Here is a 27,271-nt window from a genome sequence, read left to right as displayed (position 1 = left end):
TATGACCAAATGTTTAGCATCATCGAAGAGTTATTCGCCCTTGAAGATGACTTCCTTGCCGCTAGATTCTACGTTAATAGAATCATCGCACTTCTCAAAACCGATGCCATTGATAACGATCTCAAGAAGAGGGAAGTTAACTCGATTCTTAACAACTCTACCACTGACGATCTGTTTCACCGCCTTGTCTCATTTGCTGATCTTCTTACCGATTTCCATGACCCCCCCGTTCTATGATTGATTCACTCTGCTGCTGCTCCTCGATGAAGAACTAGTAGTAACATTCTATTTATGTATTATGTATTATGTATTATTATTATTATTATTCCAACAAACAATGCACTTTATTATTGTTATTATTATTATTATTATTATTATTATTATTATTATAGAAGAGGAGAAGAAGGAGATAATTATTATTATTACAACAATTGATTATTATTATTATTTATGCATCTATCTAATTTGTGCACATGTTTATTTAACATGTCAATCCATTCAGTTTTTTTAATGAAAATTAGTGAATTGCTGCTTAGTGAGTGAGATATAGAGTTAGTAGTGAGATATAGTAGTTATTAGTGAGACCCGTTTAGAATTTTTTAAAATGTGCTGTGTTGGAGTAATTGAGCTCTTAGTAAGTAAGTATCATTTAGTACTCGGTCGGGGAGTTGAAGTGAAAATTGGTAACAAATTTTGCAATTATGAAGAAGATATACTCATAATGTTTGTGACTGTGGATTCATTCACCCACAATTTATCTTTCTCAATACAGTTCATTCCTGGTAGTGTTGGTGGCTTTTTAAGAATGGCTTAGATTTGGTAAATATAGCTGCTTATGTATGGTCTTAATTTTATAGTGCACTATGTCATCATATTTTATTGAGTTATATGTCCGTTCCATCTTGGCTTACAATTGGTGAAAGGAAGAAAAAATGGCAGAAGCAAACAGCAGAGAGTCCCAAAGAAGAAGAAGAAGAAGAATCCTTCAACAAGGATCTGACCGTCTTGCCTTCATTAAGGGTCACATCCAAACCCTCCCTTCTCCCGATAATTTGCCTCACGCAGAAGAAGAAAACTCGAATTCCGTTTTGCAGAATCACGTTGCTTCTGATAGAAGCATAACCCAAACACCAACTGAAATTGAACCTAGTTCTGAAATTCAACGCGGTGAGAATGAGATTTCAACTTTCCCAAGCTCTGAAATTGAAGCTGAAAGTGTAAATGTACAACCACAATCACTATCACAACCACCAACACTTCCAGATTCATATAATGAAATTTCCCGGCAACAACCGCGTGCCGAGGAGCCTAGAAGTTTCAATTTCATAATCCCGAGCGACGTGAGTAATGCAATTGATGCTTCGAGGGTTACGCGTCTTTGTTGTTCGATTATAGTAGCTATATTGGTTGTTGCATCTTATCTAGGATTCTCTTTGATTAAGAATGTGATAAGCTTTAGGCCACTTTACTTGGTTTTGCTAACAAATTCAACTTTTGTTGTTGCGAAAATTATTACTGGAAAACAACGAGGATCTGATGAGAGGTCGAGGAGAAGACAGAGCAGTGTTGATTCTTCTGATCAATGGAATCAACTTGCTAAAACATTGGAAATTGGCATGGTGGTAAAGAGTGTGGTTGATGCTGTTTTCATCGATTGTGCTGTCTATGCTATTGTACTCATATGCAGCCTTTCGCTTGTGCATACATGACAAAAGGGTTTCTTTTGGTTTGAATTTTGAACCCTTTTACTTTTGTTCATTTACTTTGATATGTGAATTATCACTCAACTAGGATTCGTAACTATTAGTTTACATTTTCTTCCACTTTGTGTTAATTTGATTATTTTTTTGCTTCCACTACTCATTGGCCATCTTGGCTTACAATTATAATCTTACTGAATGGATTCTAGAGAGAATCCTCTAACCTGATAATTTTCTGATTAACCCTATCTGGCTTATATCTTTAAGTTGTCATGCCCAATGATTCCCGTCCCACGGTAAACTGTCTTAATGTTCTTGTCTAATCCTGAGCTTAATTAATTTTATGGCTTTTAAGGGTACCGTACTCGTGTAATTTAGTCACTTATAAAACAACTTTTATATTACTGATACATAAGCTGGAAGGTTTTACAAATTCAGGTTTTATATCACTGAAGGTCTTAATTTTATAGTACACTATATCATATTTTGTATAATACTGCGAAATCAATCAGCTATATCATATTTTGTACTATAGTGTACTATATTTTATAGGACACTATAGTACAAGTTAGCTAGCAATTTTGAGCCATTTGGATTCTTCAAGCTTAATATGAATAAGAGACAGTCTAGATCTCCATGTGTGATCATAGATGCTGTTGATGGTCATAAGGATGTAACATCAATATGCTTTGTTCTCGTTAAATATTTGATTTGATTTGAGATGAAATGAAATGCAATAAAACTTGATTATCACTCTAAAATGTTTTGGATTTCTGTATTGGAATTGTGTATGTCTAAATTAGACCATACTAGCCTCTAATTGTGTACTGTAGTTGCTCTGTTTTCTATGCTGTATTGGAATTCTGTATATCAAAATTGGATACTGTAATTGTATGATTAAATATTATAAATATTTATGCATTGCTCTATTTTTAAAACATTATAAAAAGATTTAGCAATATTATGATTATGCTGTACTTGACACTTGCGTTTGCAGTTTCTGTCTTCGATGAAGCAGATCGAGTCTTGGATGCTGGGTTTCAGAGGAATTGAAATTTATCTTTCAGTTCTTACCAGAAAACTGCCAAAATCTATTCTTTTCTGCAACCACGACTAGTAATCTGCAAAAGTTGCGTGAGCGTTATCAAGATAAGCTGTATGCCTTCATGGCTTATGATCGGTTTAAGACAGTTGAAAGGCTCACTCAACAAATTGTATTCATCCCTAAAAAGGTGAAGGATGTATATGCATATCTTGTCTAAAATGAAAGATATGGGCATTCGTTGTGCAATTGTCTTCGTCTCTACTTGCAGGTACTTCTCTAGATGATTTTTACTGTCTGTATTATTGTAAGCTAAGGTCTGCCGTTGTTACTTCTCACTCTATTATGTTGCCACTTTCAGATCTTACATTGATTAAACAACTCTGCCTACTATCTGTTCTGTAGCTAATATAAAGATGAGTTTCATTTGTTTGTATTCTAAGACAATTTTGAATCATATTTCAAGAGTTAAAATTAAAATGTTAAGCCAAAATAAATGTAAATAGCTTGTAGGTTGGAAAATGGAAGTTGTTTACATATGCAGTACGAACCTATGTGTGCTTTTTATTCTTTTCCTTGCCATCAATAACTAAACTGTTATTCTTGCACATTGGAAAATTAAATACCTATAATATAGGAGTATAGTTGTTGTTCTGATCATGCATGCTTACACTTAGGGTGCAAGTTGAGCTCTAGTAGTTGAAATGTTTATGACAATTATCCCCATTCTAACCGAATATGCTAAGCAATAACATGTCTTATTTTGTAGATACTCTTAACAGTTCCCAAATTGCAGAGATTGTTATTGTTTAAATTTAATGTTGGAAGTGCTTGATCAAGAAGCTGCAGCTCTACATTCATTCAGATCACGGGCTCAAAGGCTTGAAGCACTTCAAGAATTTAAATCTGGAAAGGTTGACTGATGTTTCTGGTCGCGGTTTGGATATTCCTACAGTTGACCTTGTTATCCATTGTGATGTTCCAACTTCCAAGGTTAATTGTTTTTCTCCTTTCCAATTTTGCTATTTTATTCGTTCACTTTTGAAGCATCTACAAGGGTCTCCACTGAGAAACACCATTCAGTTTCACCATTCTGCAATCCGTGTGATTATTCCACTCATACCATTGACAGTTCATACCATGTGCATATGTTTAAACCGAATGGTCACACAGGTTTGCATATTTATTTAGAAATTGAATGGCGAAACTGAATGGTATAAAATGTAAAGATATGCATACTAAAAAAATTGAATTCTATTTAAAAATATGACCAGTTTGCATTAGGGATTAAAACATTAATAGTAGCTATGGATATCACAGTTAACACCAACATTAATAATCTCATTCATTTTGTTGTACATAATTAATGAAAAGAACAACCTTCAATCCGATGTATCAAGAAAAAGAGTGGCAACTTCAAGAATTTCAATGTATCACATTCATTCCCATCAATATCCCTCATGTTATCTCATTCTCAAAATTCACCCGTTGAAAGGCATTGTGTTCTGATCTTCAACTAGTAAATGCTTTGGAGAATACAATTTTTTCTCCCCTAAAAATGTAGTTTTGGGTTAATTTCAGCAAAAACAGTTTCCCAACGACTCCCTTTTTTAATAGGGTCATATACATTATTATACACGAGTACCCAACACTTATCGGCACATGCTCTAGAGATAAGCATAGAATTATCAATAGGGCATTGTAACATAAAGGCATCCATATATTTTCATGTGGTCTTGCTGTTTGCAGAGGCGTTGTTTGGACTGTATCAATTGTGCTGATGGTGTTTCGTACATTAAATGAGATAATTTTTTTAAGGATTCTGATATTTGTTTTGCATTGACTTGTCACCATATAAATTTGACGTTGGCAGAATGATGTTGATCTCATTCGTGAAATAGAGGCCCTTGTCGAAAGGTAGCTTGAAATGATAGAGTACAAAGAAAATGAGGTGCTTTCACTCAAGAAAAAGGTATTGAATTTTATATTACATTTTATTTAATATTTAATTGTGTCTTTGTCATTTTATAGGCTTCTTTCCTAATGATTTTTTTACTTTTGTTGAATTGTAGGTTTTCAGTGCTAAGAATGTTGCTAAAGAGCGGAAGAGAAAGCTAAAGAGCGGAAAAAACATAAATTGAAAATGCTAGTAGGTTTTTATTAGTGTTTTGATATGTATGACTAGATAAATTCCAAGATCATTTCTTTGCTCAATGCGAGTGCATTATGCTCAACTATATTCCTAGAGAAGAAAACTCTACATTTGCTTCCATTCTAGTTGATGCTCATGGATGTATAAACTAATGCACTAAATTTTGAATTTTTGAATTTTTGAAACTACCTGATCATGTTGACCAGAAGAATGCGACTTCGCCGGCGTTTGCGGTGGTTGAGAGCGTTGAGACCCCTGTTGAAGCGGAGGGGGGTTGTGTACCTGCAGGCACTCCGACGCTCAAGTCAGTTTGTGTTTGTGAAGGTTTTCTTAGCTAAATAATGCGTACCTTGCAAATGAAGTGGAGTCACATATATATAGCCCCCAGCGCTGGGCCAAGACCCTTGATGGCATTAATGGCCATCAAGTGGCTGCCGGAAAACGGCTTGGAGGCCTTGATGTGCAGTAAATGCTCATCATTCCGGTTTACGGCCGTTACGATACGTAAGTGTATCAGACCGTTGGAGAGTCGAGCACGTCTCGCGGGCTCTTCATGGTAGGCTTGCTCGGGACGTATTTGTTCGACATCCTCTGGTGCTCGAGCATCTATGCTCGGCCCAGAACAGGAGTCCCCCAAGTTGTTATGCTCGTTGATGAGGATAATAACTTTGAAGCTTGAACGATTCATCTCGTGCTTTTAGGAGATCTTTCGGTTTGTCGAACATAACTATTTCGAGATGGCCCGTCGTGTTTTTCTTCCTTGAGTTTTCGTGATCCCCTTTGGTCAAAGTCAAGCTTTGGAAAAGGGGAAGCGTTTTTACCAAGTGGTCAACCCTAGGTATTAGTAGCCGCCTCTTGTATTTATGGGCCGTTAAACACGATGTTGGGCTTTTTGGGCGGCAAGTTCCCTATAAATACTTGCTGCTTTCTCTTTGCCCTTCACAATTGTGTTTTGAGCATCAGCGATGGATAGGAAGAATACCAAGAAGGTTGCCGTCGAGAGCTTTAAGTCCCAGAGGGGAAAGAAGAAAATTGAGGTGTCCACTGCTATGGTTACTCGTTCCAAGAAGGCGAAGGAGGTTAAGGTGGAGACGATAACTCTCTCTTCAGATATCTCCAGTTCGTCAGGTTCGGATGAGATAGATGGGGATTATGCGGAGTTCCTGAAGACTTATAAGTCTCAGGACTTTTACCCTCTTCTCTCTTCCTCTGACGAAGGGGAGTCCCAGATGACAGTGGAATCCAAGATGAAGCCAGCGGAATTGTTGAAGATTGATTCAGATTCCGAGCATGTGGATTAGATGCTCGGATCCTTTGTAATTTTCTTTCCTTCTGTACTGGCTTTCTATTAATAAAGAATATTAAGTTTTAATCCTTCGAGCATCATTTATTTTTGCAGCTGTGCTTTAATTATGCACTTCCCTTGAATGTATGTTATAACTTCTGAATTAATCGTTCCGAACATATGCTACAGTTTTTTCGAGCGAACCGAGCTTGTCCTCGAGGGTTTTATTTTATTTCGCACTTTAAATTATTTGCTCGCGTTCTTTACCTTTATCTCATCGCGCTTAGATTTAGGTTTTATGCGGCAATTTTCATGCGGTGTTTTTGCTTCTAGCATTGATCGTTCTTGCTTGTAGCTTTAACTTAATTAATTTTCCAAACATTCTATACGCCGAACTATTCGTGTCTTCGCGCTAGTGTGTGTTTAGACGGTGGTCATCGTTATGATAGCTAGTATCGCTGATGCCGAGCTTAGAAGGTGTGGGGAACCATCCTAAGTGTTTGGAGATGTTTATCCAAACTAATAACGAGGAGAGGGGCTGTTGTTAAGCTTTCCTCCTCGGGGTGTGAACATCCCATCGCGAGCTGGGGTTCTACCGGGCGTGTACTACGACGATGGTGTTCCTTGGTCTAGAACTATCCTCGCCAACATCATCGAGCTCCTAATGTCTCGACTTTGTTTTATATTTTTAAGATTCATGCCCGTACCTAAGCACTCCTCCGTTGTATAGGTGTGCTTCTCATGGGCGAAGACACAGCCTTCGTCGAGGGACGGCGTTGAGCTTCCCTCAACTGTAGTATTGTTTGAGCTTTTCGGCATTCCAAGGTCGAGGAATTTCTTTTCCGTAAAGATCTTCCAAATAATAAGCACCGTTTTCGGTTTTGGCTCGGACACGATAAGGTCCTTCCCAATGTGCCGCGAGTTTACCCTCGCGAGAATCCTTTTGGTTACGTCGGAGCACTAGTGTTCCAACGTCGAATTCTCGCTTGATGACCTTTTTATCATGTCGTTTTGCTATTTTTTGTTTCAAAGTAGCTTCTCGGAGGGCTGCGCCGTCTCGGAGTTCCTCCAAGAGGTCGAGCTCCTCTCTGAGCATTTCGTGGTTGTCTTCCCCTTCGAGGGGTACTTCCGTTCGGAAGGAGGATGCTCCGGTTTCTACTGGAATTACGGCCTCCTTAGATCTATGGCCTTCTGTTTCTCCTCGTAGGCGATGTACTTCTTTGCCTTTTCGAAGAATGCATCCAACGTCTTCGGCTCTTCGATACCGACAGCTTTAGCAAAGTCGCTGTCCCGACGTAGTCCCCTGTCGAGGAGATACAGCTTCATGCTCTCCTCGACCTTTACCTCTACGGCTGCTTTGTTGAACCGTTCGAGGTAGGACCTTAGGGGCTCGGTTTCACCTTGAATGATGGCTTCGAGGGTTGCTTCAGTCTTTGGATGACGCCTCGAGGAAGTGAAGTGAGCCCGGAAGCGGGCGCATAGGTCCGACCAGGAATCCACGGATCCTGGTGCCAAGCTGTTATACCAAGCCATAGCGCCTTTCCTCAGAGTCGTGGGAAAGAGCTTACACTTGATAGAGCCTCGTACATTTCTGTACTCGAGGAGAGCTTCCAGATTCTCGATGTGCTCGTCTGGGTCTGTCGAGCCATCGTAAGTATCCATTGCCGGTGGTTTCTCAAGACCGACTGGTAAAGGGAGTTCCCGGATCCTTCGGGATAGGGGGCCTTGGTGGCTGTCCCTTCCCTCGGGGGATCGGTTCCTTTGGCGGCGAGGAGGGTTGTCCCTTCTAGGGGAATGTCTCCTCGGCGGGGTGGAGTTTCGAGATATTGCCTCGCTTCTCCTTGGGCTCGACCTCCTTTCGCTTCTGCGGCGAGGTGGTGAGCGTGACCTGGAGTAGGTTCTGCTCCTCACAGGTGTGGGTGAACGGCGAGCTGAGCGAGCTTGCGCCGTGACCCTCGATTCAGCAATTGCGTCGATGCGACGGCTTTGCTGCTCGAGCCTTTGATTTTGTTGTTCGTATCGCTGGTTCTGCTGCCGTAATAAGTCCGACTGGCGGTTGATTGCATTGACCAGCGCAGCCATCATTTCCTGCATGGGAACGCCCGGGGGGATAGCCACTGCCGGAGTCGCCTGTGGCGGGGTAGCCACAGGGATCTGCGGTTCTTCTGGGTTGTAGGGCTCGTAATGCTCGTCTTGCCCTCCTTGGCCATCTTCCGTTACGAAGGCGAATTGGCCGTCCAGCGGGTGGTACGGCGCGTAGTCCATCGGTGTTCCATGGTTCTCCGCCACGTGCTCCGGGATTTGGTGGTTGTTAACGCCAGCCATTGGTCGTGAAAGAAGTGTTTTGAAGGAAGTTTTTAGTTTTTGGTTTGGTTAAACAGGGAAACTATGGTCCCCACAGACGGCGCCACTGATCGTGTTGACCAGAAGAATGCGACTTCGCCGGCGTTTGCGGTGGTTGAGAGCGTTGAGACCTCTGTTGAAGCGGAGGGGGGTTGTGTACCTGCAGGCACTCCGACGCTCAAGTCAGTTTGTGTTTGTGAAGGTTTTCTTAGCTAAATAATGCGTACCTTGCAAATGAAGTGGAGTCACATATATATAGCCCCCAGCGCTAGGCCAAGACCCTTGATGGCATTAATGGCCATCAAGTGGCTGCCGGAAAACGGCTTGGAGGCCTTGATGTGCAGTAAATGCTCATCATTCCGGTTTACTGCCGTTACGATACGTAAGTGTATCAGACCGTTGGAGAGTCGAGCACGTCTCACGGGCTCTTCATGGTAGGCTTGCTCGGGACGTATTTGTTCGACATCCTCTGGTGCTCGAGCATCTATGCTCGGCCCAGAACACTACCAAATTTACATTTTTATGATATATCTTCTTTCTATCTTTGACCATCGTTTATCATAGGAGTAGTTTCCTTCCAAATCCTTGATGAGGGTGATTAATAATGTCCTATGCTTCACCGAATGTCGTTTTAAAATTCTTTCAGAATGAAGAATTCAAAATAGTACATAAATTTATGAAATTGTCCGAGCTTAACTCGAAACTTTGCTCAAGTTTGACACAAACTCTTTTTAGCTCGAGATCGGCTTAAAGTTCACGAGCAGTTCTGATCGTGAGATTCAATCCGTTAATTCAAATTACATGATTTTAAAGTCAATTTTTTTTGTCAAAATTTCAAATTTTGATCTTTCACCATATAAACCATTTTTCTTTTAAAAGAAAAATCAAATTTGTTAAAAATGTTAGTTAACTACTCGTATAATAGGGTATATGTTCCATAATATTTTCCTAAGGTGGTAATTTTAAAAATGAACTCCTATAGAAATAGTGAAAACTTGGTTTTAAAGTGTCCCCATGAGCTTAGCTCAATTGGTTGGGACATCAGCATTTTATATGCAGGAGCCAGGGTTCGAACCCTGGACACTCCACTTATCCATCTTTAAAGGTGGAATTTCAAGCCACTAGGCTACCTGACCAAAAAAAAAAAAGTGTTCTCTAAACTAACTAATCTAGAAAGTATAGGGTTGAAATCCTATTAAGGATTAGAGTGGGTACGAGATACCCAAATCACATATGATAGAAAGGAATCATCTTGTCCTCGTGAGCTTGGCTCAGTTGGTAAAGGACATCGCAATGTATATGCAGGAGCCCGGGTTCGAACCCGGGATACTCCACTTATTCACCTTTAAGGTGGATTTTCTAGCCACTAGGCTACTTGACCCAAAAAAAAAAAAAAAGGAATCATCTTAATTTTTTTTTTTATCTTAATAAATTTGGCGGCAAAAATTATACAATAATTAAGTGTATAGACGTGGAGAATTGCATATTCGAACTCAGGTCATAACATATCAAATATATGAACTCAGGTCATAATAAAATTTATTTTTTAATATTTCAATTTAAAATATTTAATTTACTCAAATATTATTATAATACAATATTTAATTTAAAATATTTAATTTTTTAATAATTAAATTTACACAAATATTAGTTCGATCCACATTTTTGGTAGGAATAAATTCAAGTTAACACTTCACAACAATAAATATGTAGATACAAATTTTTCAGCAAAAATTAAAGGACTTGGTCCTGTTGGGTCAATCAACGAGGGGGCAGTCAGGGGATCATCCATATTGGGCCTAAGAACAAATTCACAAGTGAGTTGAACACCACATTTTAACCGAAAACCTTAAGGCGTTAAGTTTTATGGGTCTTCTCATTTATAAAGTGTCCAGCCTCCACTGTTTTAAGCAATGTGGGACTTAACTCACTCACACTTGCCACAACAGGTCCAACATAGTTACAATATCAACGTAGTTTTAATTTAACATAAACACGAAGTAGTACAACTCAATGAAATGAGCTTAAAGACCGGTACAAGAAATTGAGAAGCATGGAGAGGTTGTTTCTGCAAAAAAAGAAAAACGAGAAACAATGGTTAAGATAGATATAACTTATAAGATAATCAAATAAATTATTGGAGTTTAAAATAAATATCATGCAATATATGATTACTACCCTTAATTTTACAAACATTAATTTTACAAACATCATCTTTCATAATTAACTGGTAGGATGCACGAGAATAATATATTTGGTCAACAAAGTCAAACTAACGGTCATGTCACCATCATCAAACGATTTTTGCCTTCAAACTAACAACAGAGACTATTGTGACTAACTGAAGTCACTTTCAGATACTTTTAAATGTTTTTTGATGATTCAGGGACAAATGTGACAGCGAGTGCCACTTTCAGGGACCATGTTGACTGTTTAAATAACCATAATGGTCCCTGAAAGTGGCACTGGCTGTCACATTAATTCATGAATCATCAAAAAACATTTAAAAGTCCCTGAAAGTGACTTTCGTTAGTCACAATAGTCACTGTCGTTAGTTTGAAGGCAAAAACTGTTTGCTGATGTTGACGTGGCCGTTGGTTTGACTTTGTTGATTAAATATGTGACATTTTAAAAAAAAAATTGCCACTTAGGCGGGGACCATATTGACGAAAATAAAACAAAGGTTTCAGAAATCATAATCACCATCCTCACGATCCATTATCTTGCTTTGCAAATTTGTAGTCTTGCGCGAGCGCTATAGAATCGTAGCCTTGCGTGAGCTTAGTATCGTGTAACAATGGAGTGATCAGTGCATTTTGGTACATATTTTATAGTATTATAATTTAGCATATTAGTAGTTTTTCTATAATAATATCAAGTTTTTATCATGTTTTTAAGTTTTCGGTCACAATTGAGCCTTAATGAATTTATTTAACCAATTTTCGGATTTAATGACGTATTGACACCTTCTCATTGTGCAGACAATAACTTGAGCTGCGAATTGAGGAGCGGGAAGATGCGTTGGAAAGTTAAGAGAGAGAGCTACAACTTTCATGTTTAAGCCTGAAGCCAATTCAGAGCGCAAATGTGTCAAATAATTGCGTTATGTTCCAGACATTTTGTAATTTAATTATTTTTGACCCAAACTTATGTTTTCGGCCCGTAACTTTTGGAGCCCGTATTATATAAAATGAAACACAGCCTAGGGTAGAGAGAATTCGGAGTTCACGAAAACAGAAAAGAAAGGTTGTTCTCATGGAGAACTAAAAACCCTAGGTTAATCCATTGGTGTACGGAAACATTGTTCATGATTTCTTGAGGTTCGGTTCTTAATAGTAATTCAGTTTACTTGTTTACTGCCTTCTCTTATCAATTCATGCTCTTTATTTCTTTATGAAACTCGAATATGGTGATGCTTAATCTCTGTTTTGAGTTATATTTATGAGACTTTTCGGATTGATTTATCGCTTGTATGATTAGTTCGAATAGGAATTGATATAGGCTATGGCGCTTAGCTATAGGGTTGATCGAATTCAGTCATGATATTAACCGTGTTACTAGTGATGCTTGTTCACTATCCATGGTTAGTTGAACGCATTCTGACGCTTGATCGAATGGAATTCTTATAAAACTGTTATCACTTGTTTAATTAGTTTTATAAATCAACCAAGGCATGAACATAAAAACAATATCTGATGTGAACCTATGATAGAATCATAACAAAGTTTTCCTAAAACCAATGGATTGATCGTCTCTTTATCAATTGAATTTCTAATACTCTTTCAATCTGTACAAACCATAAACCCCCATCTAATTTTATTCTTTATTGTTCTTATTTTTACTAGTTATTAAATCAAAGGTCCTTGTGAGACGACCAAGGTCAACTACCTTGTACTATATTTTATAAAACTTATTTTTGACTGCGTACGACAGCGATCATGGAGGAAGGGTGATTGATGAAGAAGAAGATGCGTGAGAGTTGGTTTCAAAAACTCAAGGGTTTTAAGCGCTATTATGTTGTGTTTGTTTTGCTAGTGTTGTGTTCGATATGTGTTTGGACATATATAAGTCAAAAAATCATACATCTTCCTTTTTTTTTTCTTTCAATATGGTCGCTGCCTACGGGGCAATTTTTTTAAAAAAAATGTCACATATTTGGTCAGCAAACTCAACTGGGCGAAGGAGACGATGAACAGTGCGCGTCGCCCACGCCCACTCTCATCGGCGGTGCGTGGGGACGCGTGCAGCCTCAGGGAGGCTCCATTTTTTTATTTTTTTCTAATAAAATAGTAGATAATATTCTGGAAATTTTGGTATATTTTATGAAAATTTTGAAGACCTGAAACTATTTTTAGTTAATTAAATGAGATAAAAATGTAATTAAAAATATTATAATTCCGTAAAAAATTTCCAAAATTTTATGTAAAGTACTATGAATTATTTAGAACCTTCTTGTGTACCTCACTCTCCCTCGTTCAAGTCATGAAATTATTTTCACAAATCATTTAACAATAATAATGATTTTACAGAGTTGTACTCTGAAACCATTTTTTTTATTTGTTTTTAATAAAATAGTAGATAATATTCTGGAACTTTTGGTATATTTTATGAAATTTTTGGAGACCTGAAACTATTTTTAGTTAATTAAATGAGATAAAACGGTAATTAAAAACTATTGTTTGCTTCTGAAACCATTTTAATGGTAGAATGGTTGCACATAGTTGTATTTTGAAACCATTGTACTGGTAGAATGGTTTCAGTGAGTAATTTCTTAATTGTGTTTGCTTCTGAAACCATTTAGCTGATACAATGGTTTCTGAGAGTTGTACACTAAAACCATTTTGCTGGTAGAATGGTTTCAGTGAGTTGATTCTTAGTTATTTGCTTCTGAAACCATTTTACTGGTAGAATGGTTGCACATAGTTGTATTATGAAACCATTTTACTAGTAGAATGGTTTCAGTGCTTAGATTCTTAATTGTTTGATTATGAAACCATTTAGCTAGTAGAATGGTTTCAGAGAGTTGTACTCTGAAACCATATTGCTAGTAGAATGGTTTCAATGAGTTGATTCTTAGTTTTTTGTTTTTGAAACCATTTAGTTGGTAGAATGGTTTCAGAGAGTTATATTCTGAAACCATTTTGCTGGTATAATGGTTTCAATGAGTTGATTGAGTGGTGCGTGTTAAATTACAAGACACAAGTAACTTACTTAGTACGATACACATAATTTAAAATGCAATAGAACATATAAATAACATAATTAGATGAATTTTGGGCGCTGAAATGATTATTGGAATTAATTTCACTAAAAAAAAGACATTTAACTTCAAAATAAATATTACAGTAATATAAAGATAATAATGAGATTAAGGTAGTGAAAAAATGGGTTTTTTTTAGTGTCCAAATCAAATGAACCAAGTATCTATTTGTAGACAAAAAAAAATTATGAATTTTGGTATAAAAATAAAAAAATAAAAAATTAATTTACAGCGAAATAATTGAGTTTAAAGTATCAAATGAGTAAAAAATCATGCCAGCCAGTCAGCAATTGACACGTGTCCTTCTTTTCAAAAAGCAGATTCTTCTCTCCAGGCTATAATCCAGTGTGGTGCATGCTCTGGAATCTGATGGATCAGGATGATATGGGCTGTCTGATTGATCAGACAACCTTGATGAGATCAGCTGTTGGCCGTGTGATGCAAATTAACGGTCTGTAACAATAGTCCTATGGTAGGCGCGCGACACTGGATCCGCGTCCATCTGATGGTAATTTTGTTATTTAATTAAAAAGAACGGGTATTTTGGTCCAACTGGGTCTAAATTAGCAGCCCCATATATATATATATATATATATATATATATATATATATATATATATATATATATATATATATATATATATGTATATATAATTAACAAAAATATGTATATGATCCGATGGTTAAGGTTAAAAATGTCCAATAGATTTGGGAAATATATATATATATATATATATTTTTTTTTTTGGAACAAAGGGAAATAGTTTTTATATCTTACAGAGTAATAATCATGTTTATACACAAAATGTGCAAGGTTGAAAAATTACAAAACGTAGTTTAGAAAAATCAAAGTCAAATGACACCAAAACCATGATAAAGACTATACAAATAGAATAGATTTACAAAAAGCACTACACTCAAATTTTCATATCTCACAAATAACCAACAAATTACCAATTTGAACCGAAATCATTCCCTGCAGGTCCTGTAGTAGATAAGTTGGTGATTGAAAAATGAAAAAAACTATTTTTTTTTTCAATATAAATTTATAAATTTTGAGTTTCTTAACGTCATTTTTTTTGTTGAGTTAAACGCTAAATTTAATGTCAGAGACTAAAGTGACTAATAGAATGCAAATTAAAGGACTATTTATAGTGTTTCTTCAGTGGGGACCAAAATAACAGCGAGTTACACATTGAGGAATGAAAATGACTATTTGATCTAACAGTTTTTTCTCAGTGAGTAACGTGTACAAAGGTTGTTACCCAAAAGTAGGCTTCCTATTTGATTGGAAAATTTTCTCATGTCTAGTTTTCCAAATTTTCCAACAATTGTTGACAAAAAGGGACCCAACTCATCCGATAGCAGGGGCGGCCCTAAGGGGGTGGTGCAAAAAGCTCTATAGAGCTGGGCCTCCAAATATTTGGGGCCTCAATTTTTTTTAAATTTTTTTACCTGGAGGTGCAAATAGTAAGTATGTGTAAACAATAAGTTATTAATCTACTTCTAGCAGATCAGCCCATTCAATCAGAATGCTGACTTGTTGTTTACACCCTCAGGATAACACTTAATTTCTGTTTATATCCCTAGTTAAATTATTTATTTTGTATTTATTTACAATTTAAATAAAAAATTGCTCTTTTATAACAATTTTCACTTTTTATTATTATTAAGAGTCCATTTTTACGATGAGAGTCGGACCTCTAATTTAATTGGAACGACCCTGCTAATTACTCGGTTTTTTTGATTTTTCTTATATTCTAATTGCTAATTTATTCTTCTACTTTGCTAATTTATGATTGTAGTTGGGAATTGTTAACTATCTCTTAATATTTTTTTGCAGGTTCAATTCAACATTGTTTATAAATCTGTTTTTAACTTCAATGAGAATTATTCTTTTTGTTTCTTAATATATTTATTAGGGTCCACTTTTAACATTTAAGCCGAATCTCCAAATAGTCGGGACCGACACTGTCCAGTAGCATGACGGCGAAACCGATCACAAACATCACCGACAAGAAAATTAGTCGAATTGGAAAAATGACTAGTTATCCAAATCCAGAAATTTGTGATAATCTAATCTAAATAATTTTAGATTATGTTTGCAATTTATTTATTGTGAGTATGTTCATTGTTAAGTAGTTTTTTTTTTTTGATAAAATTCATTGTTAAGTAGTATTTCCCTGTGTGCGTATCGCAATTAAATAGTTATTTTTCTGATGATGTGCTAGTACTACGATAGCTGTAGCCTGCATTGCTTGCATATAGGAGGAATCTGATTTGCTGACGCGGTATGGTTGGCCTATTTTGGTTATACCATTTGAACACTTACGTTTGGTCGCTATTCATTGCTAAAATTCACTTGTTTTGTAACTATTCTAATTTTATTACGAATGTTTGTGTTTAAGTACAAGGATTGCTTTTCTCTGACTTTGTGGCGGGAAAGTTAAGTAACTTTCAGCAAATGTTGTTCTTTTAAATTGGTTCTTGACGAAATCGTTTTTAAAAGATTTTCTTTTAAATCGGTTCTTGACCAAACTGTTTTTAAAAAGATTTTTCTTTTTATTTTTAAACCTTGGATGGATGTTACGCTCTGATACCAGAGTTTTCAGAAAAGGAGTCTGAGTTTTCAGCAGAGGTAGCTGCATTTGCGGAAGGTAATCTTTCGAGGGTCTTTTGAATCCTTGAGAGATTTAAGTCTCTTTGGAGACATTTTTGAAAACTTCTGACGTCGTCTTCATCATATGTTTGGGTTTGTGATGCCCATTCTATAGTGCCTTCAAGGCGCTCTATATTATACTTAACCACATCATAGAATCCGTAGATATGTGTGGGATCTCTTTCTAGAATCATTTTTAGAGTTTTTTGGTATTCTTCTAACTCTAATTCTAAAAGGTATGCCCAAGTTGCTCCAGGCATTTCTTAGATTTTTCTATCTAAATTTTGGACTTGTAAGGATAGTCCTTCTATTGAACTATGTAGCTTACTTAGCTCTTTTTGTTCTGAAATATAAAAATCTTTTTTAGGTGGTGTTATTCTAAGGCTTTTGCTTCTAAATAACGATTTGTCTTCTGTTTCCTCAAACAGATCTCTATCAGCTTCTATCAAAGAACAACTATTCCTTGCTAGACTTCTGAATATAGGTGATTTTAGAGTTACTATAGGTGCAAACAATTCGTCAATATGAATTGTGTCTTTTCCTTTGAATTCTATACTATGATGTGAATTACTCAAAGCATAGTTAATTCTATAGTAAATGGTAAAGGGGTGATTACCTTTTTTCATAAAATTTTTGTTTTTCATTTTATAATGAAAAACTATAGACCTATCAAGATCTTTATCTTTTAGGGATAAACCAATTTGTAAATTTATATCAAATTTGATTTTACCATATTTTAGATTGCAATTTCCTTTTGCAATTGTTGCTTGATCTGTGTCTAGAATTCTGGAGTCTTTTAAGGCTATTTCTAGAGGTGAATTAATACCTTTCATAAAAGTACTTTTAATTAAAATCTGAATGGTCGATATATGAATATAACCAATTTTAGATCTTTCATTTTCTGAAAAGGTTTTAATTCTTTCTTTAAGTTGAGTTGTATCTATAGTAGATATAACTATATTTCCATGAGTAGAATCAATGGGAATTGCTTCTTCTCCTGTCATTATTCCAAATTTCAGAATATTTTTTCTTGAGAAAATATTTTTGAACATGTTATATTTTCTTTTGAAATTTTCTTCTGCAGTTAAAGATAATTCTGCACTTTCTATTTTATTATCACAGATAACATCTGTGTGATAGCTAGATGTTTCTTCGAAATATGATACTTCAGTCATATTGATTTTTGAAATATTTTAACATGTATTTGAACATTATTTAAACAGAACTTTGATATTCTATAGTATTGAAAGATGTTAAATAAATTTAACATAAACATGTTTATACCTGATTTGATATTCTTGAATTTGATTTTGAATTGATGACTTTCGTCTTTGTTATCAGTCCACTACGACCGTCTATGATTCTTTCGAATTTTGATTGGTGAACGCTCCAGAGTATTACCTCAACGTTCTGATAGCTCCAGAGTATTAGCTCAACTATCAACACTAAAATCTTAAGATTTTAGGAGAAATGAAAAACTTCATTCAAACTTAATTTCATTCTGATTACAAACGAGCATCAAGGCTCTTATTTATAGCGGAGTAGGACTTACAAGTAGTTCACATGTCCCTATCCGTGACAGCTATTAAAGCAAAAGAAAAACGCACTAAAGAAAACGGACAAACAATAATTTACATAAAGTAGATGCCTTAGTGATAAGGCAGTCTTATCCGACCCTACATAGTGGGTGGCTGCTTTTCTTTGTCTGCCACTACATTGTGACGTGTTGTTTTCCACTGAGTGCTTCTTTGTCGTTTTGTGCCGACGATTTTGGCGGACAGATTTCACACATGTGACCTTTGTAACTTTGTGTAAAATTTCTACACAGTTCTTCTCTAATTACCATGGGTAATTTTGTGTAGTCTTCCTTTAGCTGGTCAACTCTTTCTTCAAGATTTTTAACAGCCTGTGAATCTTTCTCCTTGGCTGGCTTTCTGGAATCGCTGTAAACGACTGTTGATGGATCGTCGTAAACAACCCTGTAGTTTGTTTGCTGGGTTAACCTGGTAACCTTTTGTCTGAAGTGTTTCATCTGTGCAATGTAACTGGCTGGGTGCCATTCATTTTTTTCTTTTGACATAGTTGGATATGTCTTGTTTGATATCCCTATTTTGATGAGATATTGTGGTTTTATAGTTAAATCCAGAGTAATTTCATCGTACCATGGATATGTTGAATCAATTTGAAGGAATATTTCTTTTCCTTTGGCAAAGAGATTGTTGAATTTTTGTACTAGGTTTTGAAGTTCTTTTGGAAAGTATTTGAGTTCTCCAAAACTTCTTTGTTCTTTTTCTTCGAGATAGATTGTGCTAATCAATCCATTTTGAAAGAATGATAGACAAAGCTGATTGTCTATTCCTGGAAGTAGGACCGTTTTTGAACATCCATACTTGTTTGTTGGGTAGAAGCAATCTGTAGAGAATTCTTCTATATAGTTATTTATCCATTTCCATCTAAGACTAAACTCTGTGAAAGTTGGGTCTGCTAAGTGGAATGTTTTTTGATGTTCTAGCTGGCGGATTTTATCAATTGACAGCTTCTTTTTTGACTCCATTGTTGAAGATCTTTGGATATCTTTTGCTGCTGTAATTTCTTTGTAAGGACCGTAAAGAGCTTGTTCTGCTTCTTTAATGGTTTTGTAGCCTTTGTGGCGTACATTTTTTCCGATAATGTGCTGTTTTGCTATTGCCCATTTTCTGTAGATCCCTTTCATTGGGCCATCGAAAATGACATAAGCTTCGAACTTTCCCATTTCATTGTCTACGGGATCGTTTGTTTGGATAGTTGTTGACAAACCATTTTTTCTTGCCTCATCTTCTTCTTCTACTTCATCAGCCCATGATTTCTTGCTGTCTGAAGTTGTTTCTGAAGATTTTTGTTCCTCTTTCCAATCACTTGGTACTATTGCTTTAATTGGAATCTTCGAGCTTTTTGGAGCTGAATACTTTACATAGTAGTTGTATTTTCCAGAATCTTGTCCAAGCAAGTCCCAATTTTCTTTGGTGTTGCTGCTGCTTTCTTCTTCAGTTGGTTCACTGATGTTTGTATTTGCTGTATATTGTTGCAAATTTTGTAATGTTGTAATTATCTCCCCCTTCTCAGAAGAGAGTTTTGTAAGACGCTGTTGAGTAGCTTCAATCTGTTCGTCTTTTTGTTTCAGATTATGTTGCAAGATCTTTATTGCTTGCTCCATTCCCGTGTAAGAGTATCTGCAAAACTGTTGTTTTCAGATTTTATATACTGAATGTATGGTTGAAATTGTTGTAATTTCATCTGCCAACGAATTAATCGTCCGCTTTTATAATCTGCTTTTATATTATATCTCCAGAATCCTGTTAGATATTTTGAATCTGTTCGCAAAAGAAACCTAGAGGGTAGAAGTTCTACTCTCCATTTTTCTAATACTCGAACACATGCAAGTGTTTCTAACTCAGCTATCGGATATCTTGTTTCTGTATCAGAAAAAGTTCCCGATATGTATTTACAGAGTAATAACTCTTTTTCTTTTATATTAAATTTAGCAGAGTAATCTACCAAATTTTGTTTTTTATCTGTCTTTCTTTCTTTCGAAATTAGATCAGATTGTATATCTGAGGTTATGCTCAGATTTTCACCAAACTCATTGAGTTTTTGTGTTGCTTTTCCGTTAGGGAAAGCTCTCATACATCCTGCCCATGTATCTTTGGATGCATCAATTTCGACAACTAGAAAGTCATCATTTGTGGGATTGTAAAGCTTTGGTAGGACTTGAATTTTACTCTTAATTGTTTTCACAATCTTAGTATCTTCGTCTGTCCATGACCAAGGAATTTTTTCAGAAATTTTCTTTTGTAAAATTTTTCTTTCTTTTGCCAAGTCTTTAAAAAATCCTTCATTGGCAATATAATTCAAACATCCTAAGAATCTTTGAATTTGTTTTCTATCCACTAATACATCAGGGAAAGCGGAAATCTTTTCCTGGGTATGTGGCGCTAAATTGAGTTCTCCATTATCTTTTATGATCATTCCGAGATACTCAATTTCAGTTTTACAAAGTTGTGATTTCTTTTTTGAAATAACAATTCCTTTTTCTTTAATTCTTAAAAGAACTATTTCAACATCCTTGATATGTTGTTCTTTTGTTCCTTTTGTAAAAATAAGTATATCGTCAATATATGCAAGGCATATATGGTCTAATCCTTGTAAAGAATTATCCATAAATCTTTGATATATTGAAGGTGCTTGTTTTAACCCAAAGGGTAAAACATTCCATTCAAAATGTTTTTGTGGCGGACATGAAAATGCCGTTAAAGGTTTTGTTTCATCAGAAAGTCTTAGCTGATAATATCCTGATTTTGCATCAAGGGATGAAAAATAGTTACAACCTTTAATTTTTTCAAAAATAAAATCTTTTCTAGGTAATCCATAAGAATCTCCAATGGTTGCAAGATTGATTTTCTTATAGTTAATCACCATTCTTCTTTTCCCTCTTTTTATCTCGTTATGATTTTCGACATAAAAAGCTGGAGCTGAATGTGGGCTTGAAGAAGGTCTTATTAGTCCTTTTTCAAGTAAATCTTTACACTCAGTTTTGAATTCTTCAACATCCTTAATAGTATATGGAATTCTATTAGGAACGTTGACTTCTTCATTCGGGTTTTTAAGTCGAATTACTATTAATTCATGATTAGTATTTTTCTGATTATCTAATGGATCATCAGAACAAACTTCATTGAGTCTTTCTTCTAAAGTTGAAAAGAATTTATATTCTTCCCAAATAGAACTAAGTTTTTTCAAATTGCCAGAAATCATTTTTAAAATTTCATTTCTAGTAATTATTTTTGTAGTAATCGTTTTCTTTTCGTCTGGATTTCCAAGATTTTTCCATCGAAGAGAAATTGTATTACTCCTTTGAATAAAGGGTTCATATAATTTTAGAAAATTGTTTCCAATGATTAGATCAAGACCTGAATCATGTAAATAAATTGTAGGGATAAAAAACTTATATCCTTCAATTTCTATAGATACATCCTTAAGGCAAAACCATATTTGATGTTTTGACTTGTCTGCAACAACTATTTCTTTTGGCTTTTCTAATCTATCCCAGTTCCTAGAGATTGATTTTCTTCCAAAACAAAGGGTTGCACCTGTATCTATATAGGCTAAAAGGTTTTTATTTTCTAGCACTATTTTTATAAATGTTGCACTTGGATTTCCTTTACCAAGTACTTTCTTCGACATCTAAGTCTATCTCTGAATCTGTCTCTGTGCAGTATTCATAAATTTCCTCATCAGATTCTACATCTGATTCTATAGGTTCATATCCTATTGCGTATATGGCTTGTAAGACATTTTTCTTAGGGTTATCCCTTTTAGGGCACTCATTGGCATAGTGTCCTTCTTCATGACATAACCAACATGTGCATGATTTCTTATCTTGCGGACATGTTTTTCTTTTAGGATAAGGTGGTTTTTTCCTAAAGAATTTCTTATCTCCTTTTCTAAATTTCTTAAAAGGGATTTTTCTGAATTTCTTTTTCTTATAAGACCTTATATTTCTTCTAGATTTCTTTTTAGGATTTCTAGAGTTACACCTATAGTTTCCTACTTTGTTCTGTAACTTATCACAGCAAAGTGATACTTTAGCTTCTCTTTTAGCTATCTTTTCGCTACATTTATCTGTGAGCCACTGTTTTAAAACAGTTATTCTTCCTCCTAGAGTATCATCTACCTTTCCTTCTGATGATATTGAGGTAAAGTATAGTTTGACTTGAGTTGACATTCCTTCTGGAAGCTTATCATAGAGGAGATCTAACAATCCTCTTGATAGTCTTGTTTCATTGTCTATGTTATAATAATAACTCTGAAATTCACAAATAAAGTTATCAATGTAACACATATTGCAAATTTTTAAATTAGTTATTTTCCAAAGATTTTGATCGGAAAATGCTGCTTTTGATTGGACGGTATCCTTCCATCCTTTGAATTCTTTGACTAGTAAACTATATACCCAGTCTGTAACTAAGGATCCTATTAAAGGCATAGTTCCCATAACTTGTGGTGGTAGATTTGAAATGTATTTAAATGCATTTCCTCTAGTTTTATATTGTAGGTAGTTGAAAATATCAACTGATCCTAAATTTCTTAGATCTTCATTCAGATGGACTAATACATTATTTGTATTGTACCAATCTCTAAGATCCTTTGCAGTGTCTAAACTACAATCTATGTCTAAAACACCTTGTCCTTGAAAAGGGTTTTGTGAAGGCTCATAGTAATGAGGTACTTTTTGGAATTTTTGTTTGGTAAATTCCTTTTCAAAATCTGCAGGTCTTTTGGTACCTGAAGTTTCTCCATGTTCTTCTATTTTTACGAAATGAGGATTCTCATTTTCGTTTTCACTAGCTTCTTCTGAGCTAAAATCATAAATGATCTGATTGTTATCTTCAGATTTGTTATCAGGGATCTCCTGATTTTTTCCACTTATATCTAAAGAGACCATAAGTCTTTCTAGGTTTTCTAGTTGCCTATTAAGGGTTTCTTCTGTATCTTCCATTAAAAGTAAGTAGAAGGTGGTCTAATACTTAATTGTTTGGATTCAGAAGTTTTTTCTTTAGGTTGGGTTTGAATTTCTGGTTCCGGTATAACTATTGCTTTTCCCCTATCTTCCCCCCTCTTAAGAATTTGAGTTAACTCATCCTGAGTTAAATATCTTTTTTCTAAAAGTTCTAAAAGGTCTTCTATCCTTTCTTGACTCTTTCTTTGTTCTTCTAGAATCATATCTACCCTTTGATACCATTCTAGCTTAACAGGTTGAATTTCTTCAACAAGTTTCTCTTGACAAAGGTTTCTTATCATGTAAGTTATCATACATGCTATGTTGTTGAGTTGTGGATTTCTTGTATGAAAAAGGTGAGGGTATTTATGACTTTCATCTTCTTCATAGCAGGTGAAACTTTCGTTACTAAAACTCCATGTGTCATGGGGTTTATCTTCTTTAAATTGTCTTTCTAAATAGGATGTTTGTTTTTCTACCCTACTCTGAAGGTCAGAAAAGCTATCCAGAATTTTCTGCAATTTAAGTGTTACACTATCTCCACTCATCTTGCCATAAATTTGAGGTTTTTCTGGAATAGTTTAACCATTTGTCTATATTCTTTAGACAGTTGTTTATCTATATTTTTATAGAAATTTTCTATATCTCTAAACCATCTAATCTGCATCTTATGAAGATTAAGTTTGGCTAGGTTTGGAAAAAAGCTAATCGGGCTACGAATTAACTTTCTATTTGGACTTATTATCCAATTCATATTCTTTATCTTCTAAGCCAGTTGCTAAAAAATACTGATTTAATAGGTACTAATGTACCGGTGCTTTTAGATTAATCTAATGGTAAAAAAATGGTTGAAAGTCATGTGACTTTGGCACTCTAAAGTTAGAGAATATCTTTCCTTAAGTACAACTAGCAGGACACCCGTGCGTCCGCACGGGAGTCGCGGCGTTGCCGCTCCTCACTTGGTAAGATTAAAGGATATAATATTTGGTAAAAAAAATAGAAAAAGAACAATGGTAAAACTATCACAAAAAAACTTTAGGTCTCCGTATTAATTTATGAATATAAATATAGATAATGTAGAAATTATGAAGAAAAAAATAGGATACCTTATTAATAATATATTAGCAAAAACATAGGTGTTGAAAAATCACAAAAAAAACTTATGTCCATGTATTAATATATGAGTATAAATATAGTCCCGTAAAAATTATTAAAAAATAGGCAATCATATTAAAATGTTAGTGAAAATATAGGATAGGTCTCGCCACAGTCATCAAAATAATTAGGTCATCGTATTAAATATGAGTATAACCAGAAAAATTGTAAAAAAAAATAGACAACTTAATTTTTATTTTATTTTTGTTTCAAACAACTTAATTAATATATAATTAAAAGTATAAGTCCCGTAGAAACCACACAAACAAAAAAGTTTCCATATTAATATATGAGTTTAAATATAGGTCCCGCGGATGTTATAAACGAATGGGCAAACTTATTAATATGAGTAAAACACATAGGTCCCCATGGAGTTAGGATCCTCTCCATTTCCAATTCTTTCCATTTCCTCCATTATTATATAGTTTTGGGAATATAAATGCAAAAATGTGACATCAAGTGGGTCCAAATGTCATTTATACACCCCAAAATATTTAAAAACTTTGGTAATGGAAGAAATGGAAAACATAAGAAATGGAGAGGATCTCAACTCGTCCCCATGTACCCAAAAAAAACACATAGGTCCCCAGAAATCAAACAAAAGATTAGGATCTCGTATTAATATATAATTATAAACGTAGGTCTAAAAAAATAGTAAAAAATTGAAAACTTCACTTGATAACATAAAATAGTAATTTATTGGGAAGTAGATTAAAAGATTAAAAAAATAGAAAGATATAATATTTGGTAAAAAAATAGAAAAAGAACAATGGTAAAACTATCACAAAAAAATCTTATGTCTCCGTATTAATATTTGAATATAAATGATAATGTAGAAATTATGGAAAAATAGGTTACCTTATTAATATATTAGTAAAAACACAGGCCTCGTAAAAACTACCAAAAAATTAGGTCTTTGTATTAAATATATGAGTATAAATATATCATTTTAAAATTATTAAAAATAGGTAACCTTGTTAATATGTTAGTGAAAATATAGGTCTCACAAAAATCATCAAAATAATTAGGTCACCGTATTAAATATGAGTATAACCCGTAAAATTGTAAAACAAAATAGGCAACTTAATTAATATATAAATAAAAGTATAAGCCCCGTATAAATCACAAAAAAAAAAAGTTTCCATATTAATATATGAGTATTTTATAGGTTCCGTATATGTTATAAAAGATCGGACAAACGTATTAATCGTATTAATATGAGTAAAAAACATAGGTCCTGCATAAACCACATAGAAGACCAGGTTATCGTATATTAATATATGAGTATAAATTTAAGTTCACAAAAAATAGTTAAAAACTGTAAATTTTATTAATAAGAGTAAAAACATAGGCCCTGCGTACGTGTATGATATAAACTGTTGTTGTTTTGTTTGGCACACCTTGTGTCAATCAGGACTCATTATTAATAATAAAATTCATTTTAGTTTGTTCAAAAAAAAACACAAGCACCGCAGAAATCACACAAAAGATTATATCCTTCTGTTAATGCATGAGTATAAATATATGTCAAGAATGAGCAACCTTATTAATATATTAATAAAAAAAATATGGCTCGTAAAAATGAACAAAATAATTAGGTCTTGTATTAATATTTGATCTAGTATAACCCGTAAAATTATAAAAAAATAAAGAACTTTATTAATATATGATTAAAATTATAAGTCTCGTACAAATAAAAAAAAAAGGTTATCTTATTAATTGATGAGTATAAATATATATAGTCCTACATAAATTATTAAAGAACACGAAATCTTATTAATAAGAGGAAAAACATATGTCACTTTTTGCTTTTTCATAGCCGCCCCACAACAACAACATAGTAAACCCTACTTTTTGCTTTTTATTCTTGTTCATCTTTCAATGAGGGGTTATTTTGGATCAATTTTGATCTAAAATCACCCCTTTTTGATTGTTTTATATTTTTTTTATTTAAATAAGTGATTTTTCACACATTCTTATGTTTCATTTGGGTTTTCTTTTGTTGTTCTTGTCTGATGTTGTTTTAATCCCGTCTTAGTGCAAAGTTTTTTTGTCTTGAGTTCGCGTCTTGGTACGGTGTCCGGTTTAATTCCGTTGTAGTACAATGTTTGTTTTGTTCATATTTGCAGATTTGCTCCGATTCAGATTCAGTGCAGATTCACACGTACTCTACTTACTTGAATAAATGAATATTGTTTGTTGTTAGTCTAAAAAAAAAGAAAAACATAGGTCCCGTAGAATTCACACGAAAGATTATGTCCCCATATTAATATATGACTATAACTTGTAAAATTATAAAAAAAAATAAACAACTTTACTAATATATGAGTAAAAATATAAGACCCGTAAATATATCCAAAAAAATTAGGTTCCCGTATTAATTTGAATATAACCCGTAAAATTATTTAAAAAAAATAGGCAACATAATATTTTAGAAAAATCTCATAAGAATGAAAGTCATATCTTTCTTATTATATCTTTCTTGTGTGATTTGTTTATGGTTTTGTTTCTCTGACTCTTTGTAAACTCTTGTTGTCTTATTTGGTATAATGCACTTATGACGTTGAAATAAAGAATTTCATTGAATCTCTCCTTTTATTTGTACATGAATTTTACTCTCTTATTATAAAAAAAGAAAAAATAAATAAACACTTCCCCTTTCTTCTTTTAACTTAACTCATGTTGATTATATGTTGGTTCCAAAAATATAACAAATTAATTCATATGGCTTAGTGGTAAATCTAATAAGAATTGTAAGTAAAAGGTTAAGGGTTCGATTCCTACTAAGAAATTTTTTAGCATTTTTCTACTAACGTTTTTTAATAAAGACACAAAATAACCCTGAATTGATTATGTGTCAAAAAATGAAAAAGGTTTTAATAAAGACACAAAATAACCCTGAATTGATTATGTGTCAAAAAATGAAAAAGGGGCAAATTAGGAATTTCATAGGTACTTTCTTTTCTTGTATAGTAGATTTTTTAGCATTTTTCTACTAACGTTTTTTAATAAAGACACAAAATAACCCTGAATTGATTATGTGTCAAAAAATGAAAAAGGGGCAAATTAGGAATTTCATAGGTACTTTCTTTTCTTGTATAGTAGATTATTTTATTTTATTTTAATTAAAATCAGGTACA

General features: G+C 34.2%; 2 protein-coding genes and 1 pseudogene across 2 annotated transcripts; 2 read left to right on the top strand and 1 right to left on the bottom strand.

The window, feature by feature from the left end:
* The first annotated feature begins 932 nt into the window (after window positions 1-932).
* Window positions 933-1,709, top strand: LOC123891642. Its single transcript, XM_045941557.1, has one exon. It carries the CDS (start codon window positions 933-935, stop codon window positions 1,707-1,709), a length of 777 nt encoding a protein of 258 aa, XP_045797513.1.
* Window positions 1,710-1,711: 2 nt separating this feature from the next.
* LOC123891233 lies at window positions 1,712-5,079 on the top strand (annotated as a pseudogene).
* An 11,555-nt stretch (window positions 5,080-16,634) lies between these two features.
* On the bottom strand, window positions 16,635-17,814 carry LOC123892561. Its single transcript, XM_045942372.1, has one exon. The coding sequence runs from the start codon at window positions 17,614-17,616 to the stop codon at window positions 16,705-16,707; it is 912 nt and encodes a 303-aa protein (XP_045798328.1). The 5' UTR covers window positions 17,617-17,814; the 3' UTR covers window positions 16,635-16,704.
* Window positions 17,815-27,271: the final 9,457 nt, after the last annotated feature.

Source organism: Trifolium pratense, linkage group LG6 (genome assembly GCF_020283565.1).
Source record: "Trifolium pratense cultivar HEN17-A07 linkage group LG6, ARS_RC_1.1, whole genome shotgun sequence".
Classification (NCBI taxonomy): Eukaryota; Viridiplantae; Streptophyta; class Magnoliopsida; order Fabales; family Fabaceae; genus Trifolium; species Trifolium pratense.
This window is presented reverse-complemented; position numbering and strand designations above follow the sequence as displayed.

Bases quoted from the DNA above. Each gene is read 5' to 3' on its own strand.
- LOC123891642 (XM_045941557.1), top strand. From the start codon at position 933: ATGGCAGAAGCAAACAGCAGAGAGTCCCAAAGAAGAAGAAGAAGAAGA.
- LOC123892561 (XM_045942372.1), bottom strand. From the start codon at position 17,616: ATGACTGAAGTATCATATTTCGAAGAAACATCTAGCTATCACACAGAT.